This window comes from Cibotium barometz, chromosome 17, assembly GCF_041138505.1.
Source record: "Cibotium barometz isolate CiBa-2024 chromosome 17, ASM4113850v1, whole genome shotgun sequence".
In the NCBI taxonomy this organism is placed as follows: Eukaryota; Viridiplantae; Streptophyta; class Polypodiopsida; order Cyatheales; family Cibotiaceae; genus Cibotium; species Cibotium barometz.
The window spans coordinates 39217826-39235623 of record NC_141062.1 but is presented as its reverse complement, the minus strand read 5'-3'; the positions used below and the strand labels follow the sequence as shown (position 1 = coordinate 39235623).

The 17798-nt window shown below is 37.5% G+C and overlaps 1 protein-coding gene across 2 annotated transcripts; it reads left to right on the top strand.

Annotated features, from left to right (window-relative positions):
* Nucleotides 1-802: 802 nt before the first annotated feature.
* LOC147629986 (putative linoleate 9S-lipoxygenase 5) lies at nucleotides 803-8332 on the top strand. 2 transcript variants are annotated; one of them, XM_086811536.1, is made up of 10 exons: nucleotides 803-970; nucleotides 1564-1865; nucleotides 2416-2702; nucleotides 3184-3427; nucleotides 3522-3881; nucleotides 4637-4722; nucleotides 4851-4958; nucleotides 5262-5569; nucleotides 6104-6388; nucleotides 6768-8332. In XM_086811536.1, the coding sequence occupies exons 2-10, from the start codon at nucleotides 1670-1672 to the stop codon at nucleotides 7525-7527; spliced, it is 2634 nt and encodes an 877-aa protein (XP_086667662.1). In that variant the 5' UTR covers nucleotides 803-970; nucleotides 1564-1669; the 3' UTR covers nucleotides 7528-8332. The 2 variants fall into 2 exon arrangements, with proteins under 2 accessions (XP_086667662.1, XP_086667663.1); XM_086811537.1 differs by having other exon boundaries at nucleotides 903-970; nucleotides 1575-1865.
* The last annotated feature ends 9466 nt before the right edge of the window (nucleotides 8333-17798 follow it).

Below are 17798 nucleotides of genomic sequence, written 5' to 3'. Positions count from 1 at the left end.
TATAAGTGATGTTTGGTTCCAAAACTTGAGCATTATAATAGGTGATGTTTTCAATGCCCAACTTGAGCATTATAATAGGCGATGTTTTCGATGTCCACCTCTATTTTAATTCAATTTTCATCCATATAAAGGTCTTAGGGATATTAGGAGAAAAGTAGGCTTAAACAAAACTTGGAATATTAATGGTACATGACTTACATCAAGGATAGTTACTCTAGAATTTTTCCTTGAGTAACTATCCTTGAGAGATAGTAACTTGGAATATTAATGATACATGACTTACATCAATGATAGTTACTCTAGAATTTGGCTTTCCTCATATTTTTCCAAGAGATTCTCAGGGTAGGGGACAAGAAGTAAAGCAAAACGTTATAGAATTTATAAAGCTTTGTGATTCTCTTCGAGTCATATTTTCATCAGTGAAATGTCACTACTTGTAGTAGGTGTGAAATGCTACTACTGGTAGCATGCAAAGTCCGTGAGAAATCCTTTCAACCTCTTTTTACTTTTGCATGAAAAGGGGAGAGACGAAGGCCGTCATTTTCACTCTCATAGCCATAGCACTCAACCCTTAGACACATGGGGCTACGGCTCTAATTAGCCCTTAGGACACATGGGGTGGTTGAATTGAAAAATCAATGTGTGCACTCCTCAACCCTTAAACACATGGGGCTATGGCTCTTACCCTTAGGACACAATGGGTGGTTGAATTGAAAAATCAATGTGTACTTCATGTTTGGAAAAAAACAGAAAATTCAATTTCTTTAATGAGCTTTTGGAGTCCAACTTGCATGTGCTCAATTTTCTTTCTCGAGCGATAACCTCGTGATTTATTTGGGTTATAAATTAATTAATATGCCCTTCTTATATATATCATCAGTAAGGTCAATGTTACATATCATCTTCCTTGCCAAACGTGTTCAGAGTGGCTGAATTTTCTAAATAGACTAAGAGATTAAGCAAGCTTGAGGTGGGCAGGTTGTGTGTGTGTGTGAGTGTGTGAGAGAGAGAGAGAGAGAGAGAGCCAAATGTGTTTAGAATGGCTGAATTTTCTAAATAGATTAAGAGATTAAGCAAGCTTGAGGTGGGCAGGTTGTGTGTGTGTGTGTGTGTGTGTGTGAGAGAGAGAGAGAGAGAGAGAGAGAGAAAGAGATTAAGCAGGCTTGAGGTGGGCAGGTTGTGTGTGTGTGTGTGTGTGTGAGAGAGAGAGAGAGAGAGAGAGAGAGAGAGCCAAATGTGTTTAGAATGGCTGATTTTTATAAGTAGATTAAGAAATTAAGCAAGCTTGAGGTGTGTAGGTTTTGTGTGTGTGTGTTTGTGTATGTGTATGAGAGAGAGAAACAGTGTGTGTGTGTGTGTGTGTGTGTGTGTGTGTGTGTGAGAGAGAGAGAGAGAGAGAGAGAGCCAAATGTTTTTCATAAATAGATTAAGAGATTAAGCACGCTTGAGGTGTGTAGGTTTTGTGTATGAGAGAGAAACTGTGTGTGTGTGTGTGTGAGAGAGAGAGAGAGAGAGAGAGAGAGAGAGAGATTTCCCCATAATGAAGGTGGAGCTTAATTCCAGCTGCGTTTCAGAAAATTAAGGTTGGCAGTCAAACAGATAGCGCCAGAAGGTTAAGGTTGGCAGTCAAACAGGCTTTATCCAAACCCTCAATCTTAACCTTTGCATCATGTCGAAGATAATCGAAAAGCTTTTCAAGGGCTTTTTTGGTGATGATGGCAAGATCGAAATCAAGGGCACTGCCCTTCTTCAAAAGAAGAACCTGTTCGATCTGAATGATCAGTTTGCATTTGTGACTGATACTGTCGCCGAACTCGCCGGCGAGAAAGTAGAGTTGCAGCTTGTCAGTGTGGAAATTGATCCAGGTATGTGGGACTGATCACATGGATACAATTATGTAGATATCATGCAGTACTAATCACATCACTTATCATGATATAAGCCATATATTCACCTTGTTACTAGTATACATAATTAAGCAATTCTCCACTGCCCAGAGAACTTCTGCCCTAATGATCTCCACAGCCATTAAATTTCTTGAGAGGCCAGAGGCTTCCTCTCCAGGGTCTGGCCTCTACCCCTCTCATGGACTAATCACTTCCATATAATCATGAGGATATCATGAAGTACTAATCACATCACACATTAGGATATTAGCAATGTTATCATGGCCTAATTATTACTTGCATATATATCTACCAATTACTTGCATATATAATTAAGCAATGCACCATGGTGTACTAAATACTTACACATAATTAAGCTCTAGTGGCGTACTAATCACTTCATATATCATAAAGAAATGGTCTCTTGGTAATGGGTTATTATGCAGTTTAAAGGTTCTTACAATTTTAAGTATTTTTATTTTAACCATGTTTATTTTAATGCATTTATGTATCTATTTATTTATTGCAGATACTGGAGTAGGAAAAAGGAGTAAGATAGCCTTTTTAGAGGGGTGGGTTTTCAAGTTTGACACTTTGACAGCTGATGAAGGCCGTTTTTACTCCATTACCTTCAAGGTTGACAAAGATTTTGGCATGCCCGGGGCAATCCTTGTGAAGAATAATCACTTGAACTGGTTCTATCTCAAATACATCACACTGGACATGCCTGGCATGGCCCAAATCCAGTTCCCATGCAACTCGTGGGTCTACAACCACCAACACTATGACGGCCCTCGGATCTTCTTCAGCAACAAGGTGTGCTTGCATATGCCCATTGCCTTTTGTTAGTGTGGTTGTCATGCTTGTTCACATCATCTGAATCAAAGATCTGAATCAAAGGCATTTTGTGTAGCTGAAGTGATGTGAAACTTCTATAATCCAGTACCTCTTGCTCTAACATGCACACATACTACATACATACATACCAAGCTTTCACTTGTATATATGTATGAATCTTGCCCCACACATATGTACGTATTTTGTGTGCGTGCGTGCGCACTCGTGTAGTCATGTGCACATGTATTCATTGAAACAAACATGTGTGCATACCAAACTTTCACTTGTATGTATGTGTATATGCAAACCCTGCGCCTGCAGATATGTGTACGTTTGCATTTATAAACATGCAATAACAAGATCTCAAAACTACATCTATTCATACCGAGCAGTCACTTATCTGGCAATAATGTATGTGTATGTGGAAATATATTTATGTATTTCAATATTTTCTTACCAGGTGTACCATCCAAGCCAAACTCCACCAGGCCTCGTCGATCTTCGGTATTCGGAACTTGAACAACTGAGAGGTGATGGCAAGGGTGAGAGGCTGAGGCCTGACAGGGTTTATGACTATGATGTGTACAATGACCTGGGCAATCCAGACAAAGATCAAGAGCTCTACTCCAGATCCATTCTGGGTGGCTCTGAAGAGTACCCCTACCCGAGGAGGTGTCGAACCGGGCGAGCAAGGACCAAGACAGGCAAGTCATCATACATGCAAAACTTTCTTGAGGATGGGATAATGAATTATGTATCACTAATTAGTGGATAGAATTGCTGTCATTGTGTATGCAGATCATGCATCCGAGAGGCCAGTGGCGCTTGCAGAGCTGGTGTACATACCAAGGGATGAGAGGTTTGAACATAGAAAGAAGTCTGATTTCTTGGGCACCTCCATGAAGTCATTTGCACACGCCCTTATGCCTGCCATTGAAATGCTGTTTGAGAAGAGCACAGAGTTTGAAGGTATCCATGCCATCAAGGAGCTCTACTCCAAAGGTATCGACCTCATCTCATGCACTTCCAACACGCTCTCTGCAAAAGAAAAGAAGTCAGGTGAGTTCAAAGACCCACTTGAGATCATCCGCGAGCTCACGGACGACGACTCTGGCGATTCCACCATCGTCAAGTTCCCCGTCCCCCAGATCATTCAAGGTACGCAAACGTCTCCCATGTCCTCAGATTACATGGGTTCCATGTGTGGCTGATACCCCCAGGAAACCTCAATTGTAGGAAACCTTCTATATCACCTCTGTGCACAGGGTAATTAAAAGTATGTCAAACTTTAGTGTTTTCAAAAACATATCAATCATCTCCTGTAAGTACACATACTTTGGGGATCAATTTCTAGGGTCCCTACTGTATGTCAAATGGGTCTATTATACCTGTATATACTCTATGCGGCCATTATTAGAAAACCATCTCTTGGGTATGCAGGTGATATCATACATATCTTTTAATGATACCCCCCAGGCTCATACCTTAAGTCTATTTACCAACAAAGAAATATTTTTGAGGCTACTTGGGTTCCAACTTCAATGCGCCGCTCATACTTTGAATTTGTTGCCGAAAGAATGGCATTTGTTATTAATTTTACAAGTGTACATCTTGGATTCCATGTGCTGCTCATACCTTATATTTGTAAGAGGAAGGTGGAAAGAAAGAAAAACAATTCTTGTGTTTGTACATGTATTAAACTATCTTTTATAATTTTACACCCCCCCACAACACGTGCGCACACACGCACACCCCCACCCATGCCCCCCCCCCTCCTCCCTCAAAAAAAAAAAACATTGGTCTTTAAATAAGAAGCATTAATTAGCAAGCTTTATAAGGCATACATGTAAGTTTTTTGGGGGTATATTTTATGAGGTCACTTCCTTTAAAAATATATATTATTATTATTTCAGGAAGTGAAAATCAATGGGGTGAAGATGAGGAGTTTGCACGCCAGCTCCTGGCTGGCTTAAATCCAATGATTATTGAAAGGATTAAGGTGAGAGTCAAGTGTTAGAATCTTAGGATATCCTTTTCCTTGTCCAGTTTTAGAGAGCTTTTTTAAAATTCCAAACCAACTAGAGTCACTTACCTGGTTGGCTTTATACTTGATTCTCCCTAACACAGGCATTTCCACTTGAAAGCAAACTTGATCCTCATGTTTATGGCCCACAAACATCTGCCATCACTGCAAAGCATCTGGAGGGGAACCTAGATGGCCTTAGCATCAAAGAGGTCAATCTCTCTTCATCCAAATTGTTTGAAGCTAATTTTATTTAATAATCAAAAGATTACAACCTAAAAAGCAAACAGTTTATTTTTGTCAAGCATTAAAGCAGATTGTTTTCATCATAATAAAGCCAAAACCAAATAATTTAATTTGTGCCAATTATTGAGCTAGTTTTTTGATTATATCAAAGAAATACTTGATTTTGGGAATTGAATCAAGGTAGGTTATTACAATCAAGGAAAATTAAGCTTTAAAAAATAATAATCAATTGGTTTTTTGTGAGAAATAATTTGATTGGTTCTAAACAGGCCATCCAGCAAAACAAGCTCTACATACTGGACTACCATGATGCCTATTTACCTTATCTTGAGAAGATTAATGCATTGGAAGGAAAAGCTTATGCATCTCGGACCATTCTTTTCTTGACAAGACAAGGGACCTTGAGGTTGGTTGCCATCGAGCTAAGCTTGCCCCCTAGTTCGACCAAAGTGGGCTTCCCACTGAAACGTGTGTTTACACCACCTGCAAATCCAAATGAAAGAAACTGGGTTTGGCAGCTTGCCAAGACACATGCATCTATCAATGATACTGGATACCATCAACTTATCAGCCATTGGTATTCTCCATACACTTATCTTTCATTACTTTTTTATTTCTATGTTTGTGAAAGGTTAATCATGAGCCACTGGACATGTTCGTGATAGGTCACCTATCACCCATTCGACATTTTCACTTCCCTAATTTAGATACTTATTTCATTACTATGCATTTGCCAACTTGATTGTGTGCCATTGATAGTGTTTGTGATGTAAATATCACCTAGTAATCACGATCATGCTTCTCTGTTCCACTGCTTATCTCATTAGCATGTTTGTGAAAGGTCAACTGTGAGCCATTGGACATGTTTGTGAAAGGCTGATTATCATAATTCTGCTATCTAGATCTTATTTCATTGTTATGTTTGTGAGAGATTATTGTTAATTACAATCTATCGGTCATGTTCTCTTATGTGGATTTGATTTCATTTTTATGTTTTTCCGGTCATGATCACACTACATTCATACTTATATAAGCCACATCATAATTTCAAATCTAATTAGATTCAGGACTCTTATCTTTTGAACCTTAACGATTGTATCTCTCTTTGCAGGCTCCAAACACATGCTGCCATAGAGCCTTTCATCATTGCAACGCATAGACACTTGAGTGCTATACATCCACTTCATGTTTTATTGCTCCCACATTTTAAGAACACCATGAACATCAATGCCATTGCCAGAAAGATTCTTATCAATGCATACACTGGACAATTCTTAATTGGTGGGATAATTGAAAGAACATTTTCCCCGGGTAGATATGCTATGGAGATGAGCTCAGTAGTCTACAAAAGTTGGCGTTTTGATGAGCAAGGTTTGCCTTCTGATTTGTTAAAAAGGTGAGCTTGTTGAATTTCCCATTTATCTTTGTATGCGAGCTTTGCATTTTGCAGCATGCACATCGATGTTACAGAAAAATATTTTAGGTTCTTCTCTCATATACCCCTGCCCTCTTTCGCTTCATCACGCATGCATGAACCCATGCAGCTTGCAAGCATCATACAATCTGATTCAAACTGTGCTGACGACATCATTTGATGGAATAATGATGGTGACAATGATCATGTGAGACTCAAATGCAGCTTTGTGTGTGTGCATGTGTGCAGGAATGCTATACATGCAATGAAGCCTCAAATAAGGAAAATATTGATCTTCATGAAGCTTGTTTGTTTGCGCAATGTGTTATGCGAAACTAATTGTGCACATTTTTCAATGCAGAGGAATGGCAGAGGAGGATCCAACAAAACCACATGGGTTGAAGCTATTCATTGAAGACTATCCATTTGCTGTGGATGGGCTTGATGTATGGTTTGCAATAAAAGAGTGGGTGAAGGAGTATATTGCAATCTACTACAATGATGGGGCATCAATAGAGAAAGATAGAGAGCTAGAGAGGTGGTGGAGAGAGGTGAGGGAAGTGGGTCATGGGGACAAGAAAGAGGGGTGGGTGGATCTCAAAACTGTGGATGAATTAGAAGAGGTGTTAACGATATTGATATGGCTAGCATCGGCACATCATGCAGCTGTGAATTTTGGCCAATTTGCATATGCTGGGTTCATGCCCAACAGGCCCACAATGGGAAGACAGCTCATTCCCAATGAGGATGACCACACCAGTGAGGATGCCCACCTCCTACACACTAACCCGAGTGCTTTTTACCTTAAAACAATATCAACCCAAGCCCAAGCTATTATTGTAATGGCCACCCTCCAATTACTGTCAACACACGCCTCTGATGAAGAGTACCTTGGGCAACGCACTGATTCTCCCTTCTGGACCTCTGACCAGAGGGTCCTCGATGCCTTCCATAGATTCGGTGCTCGCATTGCCGAAATAGATGCTCATATTTGCTCTCGTAATGCAGACCCATCACTAAAGAACCGGCATGGTGCTGTTAATCTCCCCTACACACTCATGGCACCGTTCTCTCCTGAAGGACTCACTGGTCGTGGCATCCCCAACAGTACCTCAATTTGATTGTACACTGTTCTAGATGCAAGAAAAATATATGATAACTAACACCGTCAAAAACTGGTGTTCAGTAGAAGTTTCACTTTTTGAAGGATATCCAAGCAAATTATTTTTGAATATGTATAGCTAATGATTGCATTGTACATCTATTATGATGCTTAATTTCTACCTTCATAAACCACACAGAGGAGACATCTGAATGCAAAGAGAGACTATTCATCTCTCTCTATCCCATCGGGTGGCATTGATTCCTGGTACTCCTTGCCTACCCTTGCATCAGCCTCTAGACTTCCTTTGAAAGTGTTAGCTACCTAAGAGATGTATTTGGAAGCTCTTAATCTCCAAGGTTGAGCCCATCCCATAATGGGCTATCTTTATCACAGAATCTGCAAGTGGAGAAAAGCCTAGATGTGGAGATATGGAGGGATCACAGCAACTCTATGCAAGCCATGTAGTACATAGGAGCTGGAAAAAGAGCATGCTATAATCCAATGTTAAACATACTGTGAGATCCGAGGCTGTACGAATGCCATTATGAGGTTTCATTCTTATATCAAATGAGGACTAGGGATACAGAGCTCTGTACTTACCATGAAATAGCATGCTGTGATGGCATGCCATGATGTACTTGTACTTGGTTTGGAGCTTATGGTTGGGTGGCGGGTGCTTTGAACCCACCTATGTTCTCGTGAATGTGTGTAAACTTATGGAGTTGTATGTGGATTTCAGTGGCTTGGGTCATGGGTGTGTTTCTCAGGCCATAATTTGTGAGTATCAATCTTTGGGCAAACAGACAGGTAATTTGAACTCATGTTTTGTTGTTTCAGAGCTCTAATTTTATTCATGAAAATTAGAGCTTAGTCCAATGTATTGGTTTAGGTTCATGTGAAATTTAATGAGAGTTTATGGTTGAGAAATTGCATGATCTTCATTAATCCTAATGAGTGAAAATTTGCATCATCTGCATTAATTCTAGTAAGTGGAAATGTGCATGGTTGAGAAAATTTGCATGATCTGCATTAATTCTATAGTGAGTGAACAAAACATATAAAACATATTGGAGCTTGATGCTTAATTAAATGGTATTTTATCAAAGGTTAAGCATGTTTTATCAAAGTTGAAGCATATTAAGAAATTTTAAAATTACATCCTTTGTTTCTTATCTTGGGAACCCATGTGCCAATAGCTACTTATCTCTATTCTCAGTATCTCACAAATCAAATAGTAGGTTTAAAATCATGCCTATTCATCATCTATGAGGCCTTCTCTCAACCAAATCAACACAAGTGCAAATAAGCAACACCCTTTACCTTAATCCTTTGTTAATATTCAAAAATTATAAAAGCTCCCTTGAAAATTGGGCTTTTTTTTCAATTAATAGTCTCCTGTCATCTTTTTAACCCAAAGAGTAATTTTCAAACCAAATAAGTTCCATTTAAAAATAAATAAATTTACCTTTCATTTTTATTTTAAAATTTATTTCTTTGAAATCTTCAAAAAGATTTTCTTGAATATTCAGTTTGATTCATTTAAGTTAATTGCACAAATATAAAATACATGTCTTACACTTGTGATGGGGTGAAATGATGCATTTTTTCTCACAAATATAGAAAAAATATTTTACACATGAAATGATGTATTTTTTCTCACATGGTTTGTGGTATTTTAATAATGGAAATTAATCATGGGGTGAGTGATTTGACACCATTAATTATAATTTTCCATTTCGTAGGTGAGAAACATTTATGCAATAAGATTATGCACAAATATGTGGTCTAAATGGAGTAAATAAAATGGTTATATATAGTGTAAATGTGGTGCAAATGGAGTAAGTAAAATGAAATCATGAGATAAAATGAGGCAAGATGAAAAAAATTATTTGATATAAATTTCAATTGTCCCACCAGGTGGATTTTGGACATTTTAAGGAAGGGGTTTTATGTAATACTTCATGGAAACTTTGGGTTAAATTTAATGGAAACAAATAATAAACCAATATTGAAATATATTAATTGAATTTTACTTTGGGTGTGCCTTCTTCTTGTAAGCACTTCCTTGGGATAATCAAAATGAAATGCCACGTAATATGATTAAGTTCTTCTAGGATACCCTTCACTTCACATGGATCTATGATAATACCATGCTCCAAAAGGACTTGGAAGGACTCTTGATAGAACTTTTGAACAATGAAGTGGATCTATGATAATACCATGCTCCAAAAGGACTTGGAAGGACTATACTAGAAGTTTTGAACAATGAAGTGGGTGGAAACAAAAAGAAAAGGAAAGAAGAACCATTGATGAACCTAGAGACCTAGTGAGCAAGTCTTTATTCATAAGCAACAAGACCTCTTATAGCAAAGAGGCCTCAACCTGCCTGAAGGGGACATGTTTTAAATGCCACACTTGGCCATTTTGCATATGCATGTCCATTGAGCAACAAACCTTCTTGTGGTGGTGGCAAATTGATGCAACGACAAGTTCATGCACACTTGGTATAGTTTGGTACACTGCCAAGTAATCCACTCATTACTAATATTGATGTTTATTCCTTCAATGTAGAGTTAACATTGACATAATAAACATCAATACTAAGTAATTCAATCATTACTAGTATTGATGCTTATTTCTTTAACGTAGAATTGTGATCTTAACAATCTGGTATACTTTTAAGTATTGATGTTTATTCCTTCAATGTAACATTATCATCTTAACAGTTAGGTATAGTTCTATGTAATCAACTCATTAATAGTATCGATGTTTGTTAATTGTGAGAATTGTCGTCTTAACATGGAAGTATTTGATCCACATGATTTGATTTGTGTGTCAGGTGAAGTCATGGGAGCCCCTATCTATATTTTATTTGATGATAGAAGTTATACTTCTCATGTTTAGAAATTACTTATCCCGGTGGTGTCATGATCATTGCTATGTGGTGAAATTGGCACAAGGCAATGTTAGCAAAAGAAGGTTTTCTCGACTTGCTACTGTGAAGATTTAAGCCTACAAGGAAGAGCTTTCTTTTTTAATTATGCACCTAAATAGTATATATGTTTTGTTGGGCAAAGAGTGGTTTTTTCACAAGAGCCTCAATGTAAAAAATTGACTACATATATTATGTAATTACCTTTGAACATAATGAGAATAAATTTTCATTGTATGGCAACCTTTCTAGCCCTACATAAAATATCAACCTTTTTGGCCGTGCATAAAATATCTTCTTTCATTGATTGTAAATTAAATTCAATGAAAATAACACTTCCATTATGCATCTTTCTATGCATATAAATTAAATTCAATGAAAATAACACGTATCTTGTGATGATAGTCTAGTATGTTCTACTTTGGAAACTATTAAAATGCTTTTCAATGTTGAATGTGATGTTCTTTATTGTGTTTTTAAAAATAAAATGCAATTCAATGATAATATTTGTGCATGCTCGTTAAGAATAAGTATGAAGTGTTTCTACATTCGAGAAATTCATTCGTAACTATTTGTTTTCCACAACGTGATGATACAATGTGGGTGTCAACTACTAGAGCCATGAGTTTAGCTTTGTGGCTAAGGTAGGAATGGGTGATCCAATTATTCTTAAGAGATTACTTATCGGGGATCAACAAGCTATGCGTAACGGCGGAGGAATGGGTGATCCAATTCTTCTTGAGAGATTACTTATTGGGGATCAAGAACCTAGTTTGAGTTCTAGTGTGATAGATATGACACTATCAACAACCTTCGAAGTGTGGATTCTCTCTTAAATAGAAACTCTTTCGCTAGAGATTATGTCCAAAATTTTGTACTTGTTTTCGAAAGAACTACCACATAGCTTACTCATCCCAAAGAGGAGTCTAGACCATAATATTAAGCTTGTACATGGGGCATAGCCAATGTTTAGGCAGCCTTATAGGTTGAATTAATTTAAGGAGGATGAGGTTGTTAGACAACTTGAAGAGTACCTTTGGATGGGGCATGTGAGGCCTAGTAAATTACCCTGGGGAGCACCAGTTTTCCTAGTGGACAAGAAGGATAAAACAACGAATTTGTGTTGATTATAAGGGACTTATCAAGTTTACTGTTAAGAACAAATATCCATTACCAACAAACATGGATGACCTTATTGATTGCCTTTATGGATTATTGCAATACTTCACAAAGATAGATCAGAGGATGGGCTATCATCAAATTAGGATATTTTAGGGTAACATCTTTAAGACATGTTCTGGAACCATATATGGCCATTACAGGTTCTTAGTAATACCTTTTCATGGGACTTGGTGGCCGCTGCTATCAGTGCCTAGTAGGTGATGAGAGGCGGAGAGTTGTATCTCGAGCCAATGCCCCCATTGTCGGTGAGTTCTTGTTTGGGATATGTGACACTGCGATCAAGGTAGACGGCGTCATTTCTCGTTGCATGTGTGTGGATTGTACCAATACAAAAGTTCATGAACTCGAAGTGCCAAGATGAGAAACGAGTAATGACCAACTCGACAGGATGATCTCTTGATGAGGTGGCTCATTGCCCCTAATGGGCCCGTGCTCGAGGTGAAAAGTTGGGACTACTTTGGTCGTCACCTTTGTGCCTCACCTTGGCTCGATCGTCTCAGGATGCTTAGGCGCTTGAGATGTGGTACTTTTCCATTGGATGTGCATTGGCAACCAAGGGAATACAAGCTGAGTTACCATGTTTGTTTTGCTAGCAAGCAAGCTTAGCAAGTCGGTCTTAACAAATGGTAGTATTCTCCCTCAAAGTCTGTTGTAAGCTAACCACAAAATCCATAAAATACTATGTCATTTCTTTCCAGTAGTTTAGCTAAGTATGAGCTCTCATCTAATCCTCTTGAGATGATGGATATACAAAGTGTGTAGACAATGGAGGACATGCTACATATATATGTCTCGGTGAGATAGTATGTAGTAGAGTTTTCTTACAATAGTGCTGAGCATTCTGAGACTAAGATGAGCCCTTTTTGTTGGAATCAACAGAATGATTTATGTGAACACTCTCAACCATGAAGATTTATGTAGACACCCTATATTCATGTATGGCCATGCACTATTATGTGCACACTATTTGTATACACACACTCTTCATGTGAGAACACCCTCTTGTATCGGCTTTTGATACAAAGAGAAATTAAGTGACTGCTTCTTTTTTTAAAAGGAAAAAGTAGCGACTGCTCTTTTTTTTGTGCTTTTATGTTGAAGAAGAAAAAAAATAGATAAAGCGAAGGAAGAAGAAGAATGAAAAGCTAAGTTTTAATCATCTCTTTGTTTCTCTCTACTACTTCTTTCCTCCCTTGAACATGCTTACTCTCTCTCTCTCTCTCTCTCTCTCTCTCTCTCTCTCTCTCTCTCTCGTATAGGCCAGTTTGTAAGTCTTTTCTATAAATAGAAAAAAAGTAATAATTAGGGATCTATGTTTATCTATAGTGTGATAAATTTATATGTCTCTAAAATTAGAAACAAAAAAAAGCAACTCTATTCATATGGATATCACATTATTTTGAGATTATTAATTTTTTTTTAGCATGCTTTATCAAACAATCCAACATGAGCGGTGAGAATCACACTATGGTGGCAGGTATGTTTCCATCAAATCATATAAAGTTTGCATATTCACTCATTTTTTATTTTTGTTTTGTTTTTTTAAGAACTAACCTATTAATACTTGATATGGATTTTATGAGTTTTTCAAGGCATCATACTTCGAGAACTTTTCTTTATTCGACTAGAATCTCGAGTCTCCCAAATTAACACTTCGATGTAGATATTGTATATTCTTTTACATGAAGCTTTGTTTGAGATGCACATGCACATAGTTTTTCTCTCCAAATTGTATATTTAGTTAAAGTTTACAATTTTATTAGCATAATATATATATATATATATATATATATATATATATATATATCATACATACATATATATATATATATATATATATATATATATATCATACATATAGACATGTATATATATATATATATAATTATATAGGCCATGTTTGTATGGTTCTAATCCTTTTGCAAGTGTACTCTCATCATACTCCTCCCACCTATTCTATAAGCTTCTTCTCAAACCTTTCACTTCCTTACCTCACTCCCTTTCACTTCCTTACCTTGTCAAATTTGTGCAACACTACAAAAATCATAGAATCCGATGTCATGGCTTGGCTCAACACTACAAAAATCATAGAATCCGATGTCATGGCTTGGCTCAACACTCGACTTTCAAACAAGATGAGTTCCCTTTCTATGGTATTATTTCTTCAATATGGATAAGTGTTCACTTCATTGCAATTTTAGAACACTCTAGGGCCACACACACCTTGCCTTGATCGACTTATCTCATAAACAATTTCATTTAATCTTGCATTTGGTATAAGGGCTAATGCAAGTGTGTGAAGGTCACCGAGTTGAGGTATCACACGAATTTCTTGATGCATTTGTGTAAGGGTACCGGTTGAGGTGTTACCAATGCATCCGTGTGAGGGTACCGATGGAGGTCTCACACACGATTAAAATTTATAATTTTTCCATGCAAAGGTCATTGAGTTGAGGTATTGCACGAGGTTTGATATTATACAATTGGATTTATTCCATGCAAAGGTCACCGAATTGAGGTATTGCACGAGGTAAGATATTATACAAATGGATTTATTCTATGCAAAGGTCACCGAATTGAGGTATTGCATGAGGTAAGATATTTTACAGTTGACGTGTGAAGGTCACCGAGTTAAGGTATTGCACGAGGTTTTTAAGCAATGGGAATGATGGAAATGCTAGCATTATTGATGGATTATCATGCACGAGCGAGCTTGATCACCTCTGACTCGACGCATTTATGAGTTGTTTCATGGGAAACAGTTGATCACTGGCAAAGTTAGTGTGTGCATAGTGCATATGGACCATTGAATTTCTATATGTATTGTGATTTTACTTTTTATTTAACAATCTTCTTTCTAGTTTTACTTCTCTATGAGTATAGGTCATACATCAAGTGAAATTTTTCGACTGACTCTTTATGGACCTGAGGACAGTTGCATTTTCAATGGGGAAGAATGTTGGAATCAACAGAATGATTTATGTGAACACTCTCAACCATGAAGATTTATGTAGACACCCTATATTCATGTATGGCCGTGCACTATTATGTGCACACTATTTGTATACACACACTCTTCATGTGAGAACACCCTCTTGTATCAAAAGTACTAAATTGGGTGAAAAAAAGCATTGTAATTAGCTTTTGCCAAATTTATTTGCCAAATTTATCGTAATAAAAACTATAAATACCCACTGAGGGAACCATTCATGGCACTCGGTTGCGGGGCCGATTGAGCCAATGCTTCTCTCTCTCTCTCTCCCTCTCCCTACGTGTTGGAGCTTTCATGGTATTCTTGGTATGTATGTTTCCATGCTTTATGTGGTTTAATATGCCTCATCTTGCTTCCGTTTTGCACACTTTTATGCTGACATATGGCTATCATCCTAAAGCCCCATGGATGCTTGGCTCAGAGAAAGTCCAAGTTAGTGCAGTTAATTTCTTGAAATAGTAACAAGAGATATCTCAACAGTTTATAAGAGATAGCATAAAGAGTGTGCAAAATATAGTGCAATTTTATATTAACCAAAAGTGATAAGCCAGAGTCATGGAAGAAGACAAATGGGTTTACTTAAGAGTTTGTAATGAAGACTACAAAATCCTATAAGTTATCTTCGAGGTATTTTGAACCTTATATGATCTTGAAAAGATAAATGAGGTAGCTAAGAGATTGTATCTCCTCCCAAATTGAGAATTCCTAAAGATTCTCAAGGTAATAATAGGACTCTAAAATTCTATAAATTGTCTTTGTGGTATCCTAGACCTTATATAATCTTGAAAAAGATAAATGAGGAAGCTTAGAGATAGTGTCTCTTGGATGGAGCATGTGTGCTTCCTGTCTTTCATGTTAGTAGATTGAAAGAAATACTAGGTGTAGGAGATAACTTGGTTTTTAACCAAGAGAGACTTGAGGATCTAACTATTTGTGTTCCCTATGAGCTAGTTGTAATGGTTATGATCGTACTAGGGAACGAACCCTTAGAAACATATTAATATTTGAATGGTTAATTAGATTATCTATGTTTCCTATGAGTTGATTGCGGTTGTGATCATAGGGAATGAACCCTTGGAAATATATCAATTTTTGAATGGTTAATTAGATGGAGAGATCATGATATGCACATGAAGAAGCAAATGAAGACAACACTTAGGAGAATGTTACTTCACTTAGATGCTTATTTCTCAAATTTGTCTCCTAGTTCATCTTATAAGGAGGGGAGAAGGTTATGTCCTGTGTTTAGACATAACAAGCAAGTATAGAGGCCAATCGTTCTATTTACTTGGTGTGAATTGTGACTCATTAGTTAGAGAGTTCATATGTAGAACTCTACCTTGGGAGAGGGCCCCTCGAAGGGACCCAACTTCTAGTTAGCTCACTAGGGCTAGCTACACTTGGGATAGTTGTGATTAAGGACTAGGAGGTGCATGGCCATGTATTACATGGGACATGAAATGCAAGTTTGAGGTGTGTTTATTTCAAGTATGCTCTTAATGAAATTGCCTTGACTCCTTAGTTCTAATATGATTCTTTAGAAACTTGTAATACTTGTGAAACCCCACTCATTAGGTCATGCTAAAAAGAGCCAATTTCAAGTTCTTTGGTCAATGAACTCACATGCACTTTGTTAACGATACCAAACAATTAGCTTAAAATCGAGTCACATTATCTTGATGATGATTCATGTATACTTGAATATGCCAATCTAGTGTTGGCTCAGTTAATTCCAAAAAGAAGGTTGAGACCCACCCGTCAAGTCAACATAATCTTGGCATTATAGGCTTTGATCTCTTAGTCTAAGGTGTTCTTGGAGGAGAAACTAGGCAAAATCAATAATGAGGGCACATTGCTTATGAAGCCATTAAATCTCTCCATATTTTCAAGCTTCTCTTTGCATGACAATGCCCCATCACAATGTTACAATGCAATTGATCTCTTCTTGAAAAATTTTGGGCAATTGGAGATAACTAGATTGATTTATTGCAAGCTCAAGAAGTTGGGAAACAAAAGCAGAGGGTCTCGAAGGAATTATGAAATCATAGAAGAGGTTAAATCAACTAAATCTTAGGGATCTCAAAGTCCATTAATGAGCCTTAAGAAGCTTGAAAAAAGAAGCTCAATGGGAGTCAAACCAAGCTTTAACTGGAGAATCAAGGTATTCCTGGAGGAGAAATCAAACCAAGCCTTATGGAGAGCGTACGTAGAAAGCACATGGGAGTCAAACCAAGCTTCAATTAGAGAATCAAGGTGTTCTTGGAGGACAAATCAAGTGAAATCAGTAATGGGGTCCCATTGCTTGTAACGAAGCCATTAAATCTCTCCATTTTGCATGATGATACCCCATCCCAATTTTATAGTGCAATTGATCTCTTCTTGAAAATTTGTGAGCAATTTGAGATAACTAGATTTATTTAGCCCTCCGCGTTTCACAAATCTAGTTTAATTTAGAAACGCGGAGGGGTATCGAAGCTTCACCTTTCTAAATTAAACTCAAAACATCAAAGTCAGCACATGTGCATGAAGGTAAAGTGGATATAGTAACATTGTATATCTGACCATGCCAATGGCTCATTGATGTGCTTATGGGGGTAAACACCACATGCTCATGCTGGACGATGATATGTTTGTTGACCCACAATGCAATTTAAGCTTGCAGTAGTATTCATACATTCTCTCATATCACTTGATATCATGCGAATAATCTTAATGGCTTTACCATCACACGATGCGTAGGCCAAAAATCAAGCTCAGGAAATCTAGGGCCTTCTTGCATAACACGTTGATTTTCATTTCTTACTGGCCTTCCCCTTGATGGTCCAATGTTGAGTAGATCAAATCCTGCATCCCTCAAACTATTGATCTCTTCTTCATCCAATGAGGTGCCAACTACCTCCCAAGTGTGACCAATGCTAACTCCACAAGACCAAATAAATTGGTTCTTAATATATCCTATTATAGAGATGAGCCCTTTAAAACTAGGAGCAAGTACACCCATTAACCCTACTCTTCCCTTCTTGTCAATAAATTCATCGCATTTCCTTCCTTTGTCATGAAGAAACCCTTGACATTTAACATCACTTCCAAGGTTGGTTCGTCGAATAGCCCACTTAGAGGAATGAATGCTCATCTCCATGCTTATTTCAGCTTCAAAAGCCTCATGTGCAGTGGTAAGCCC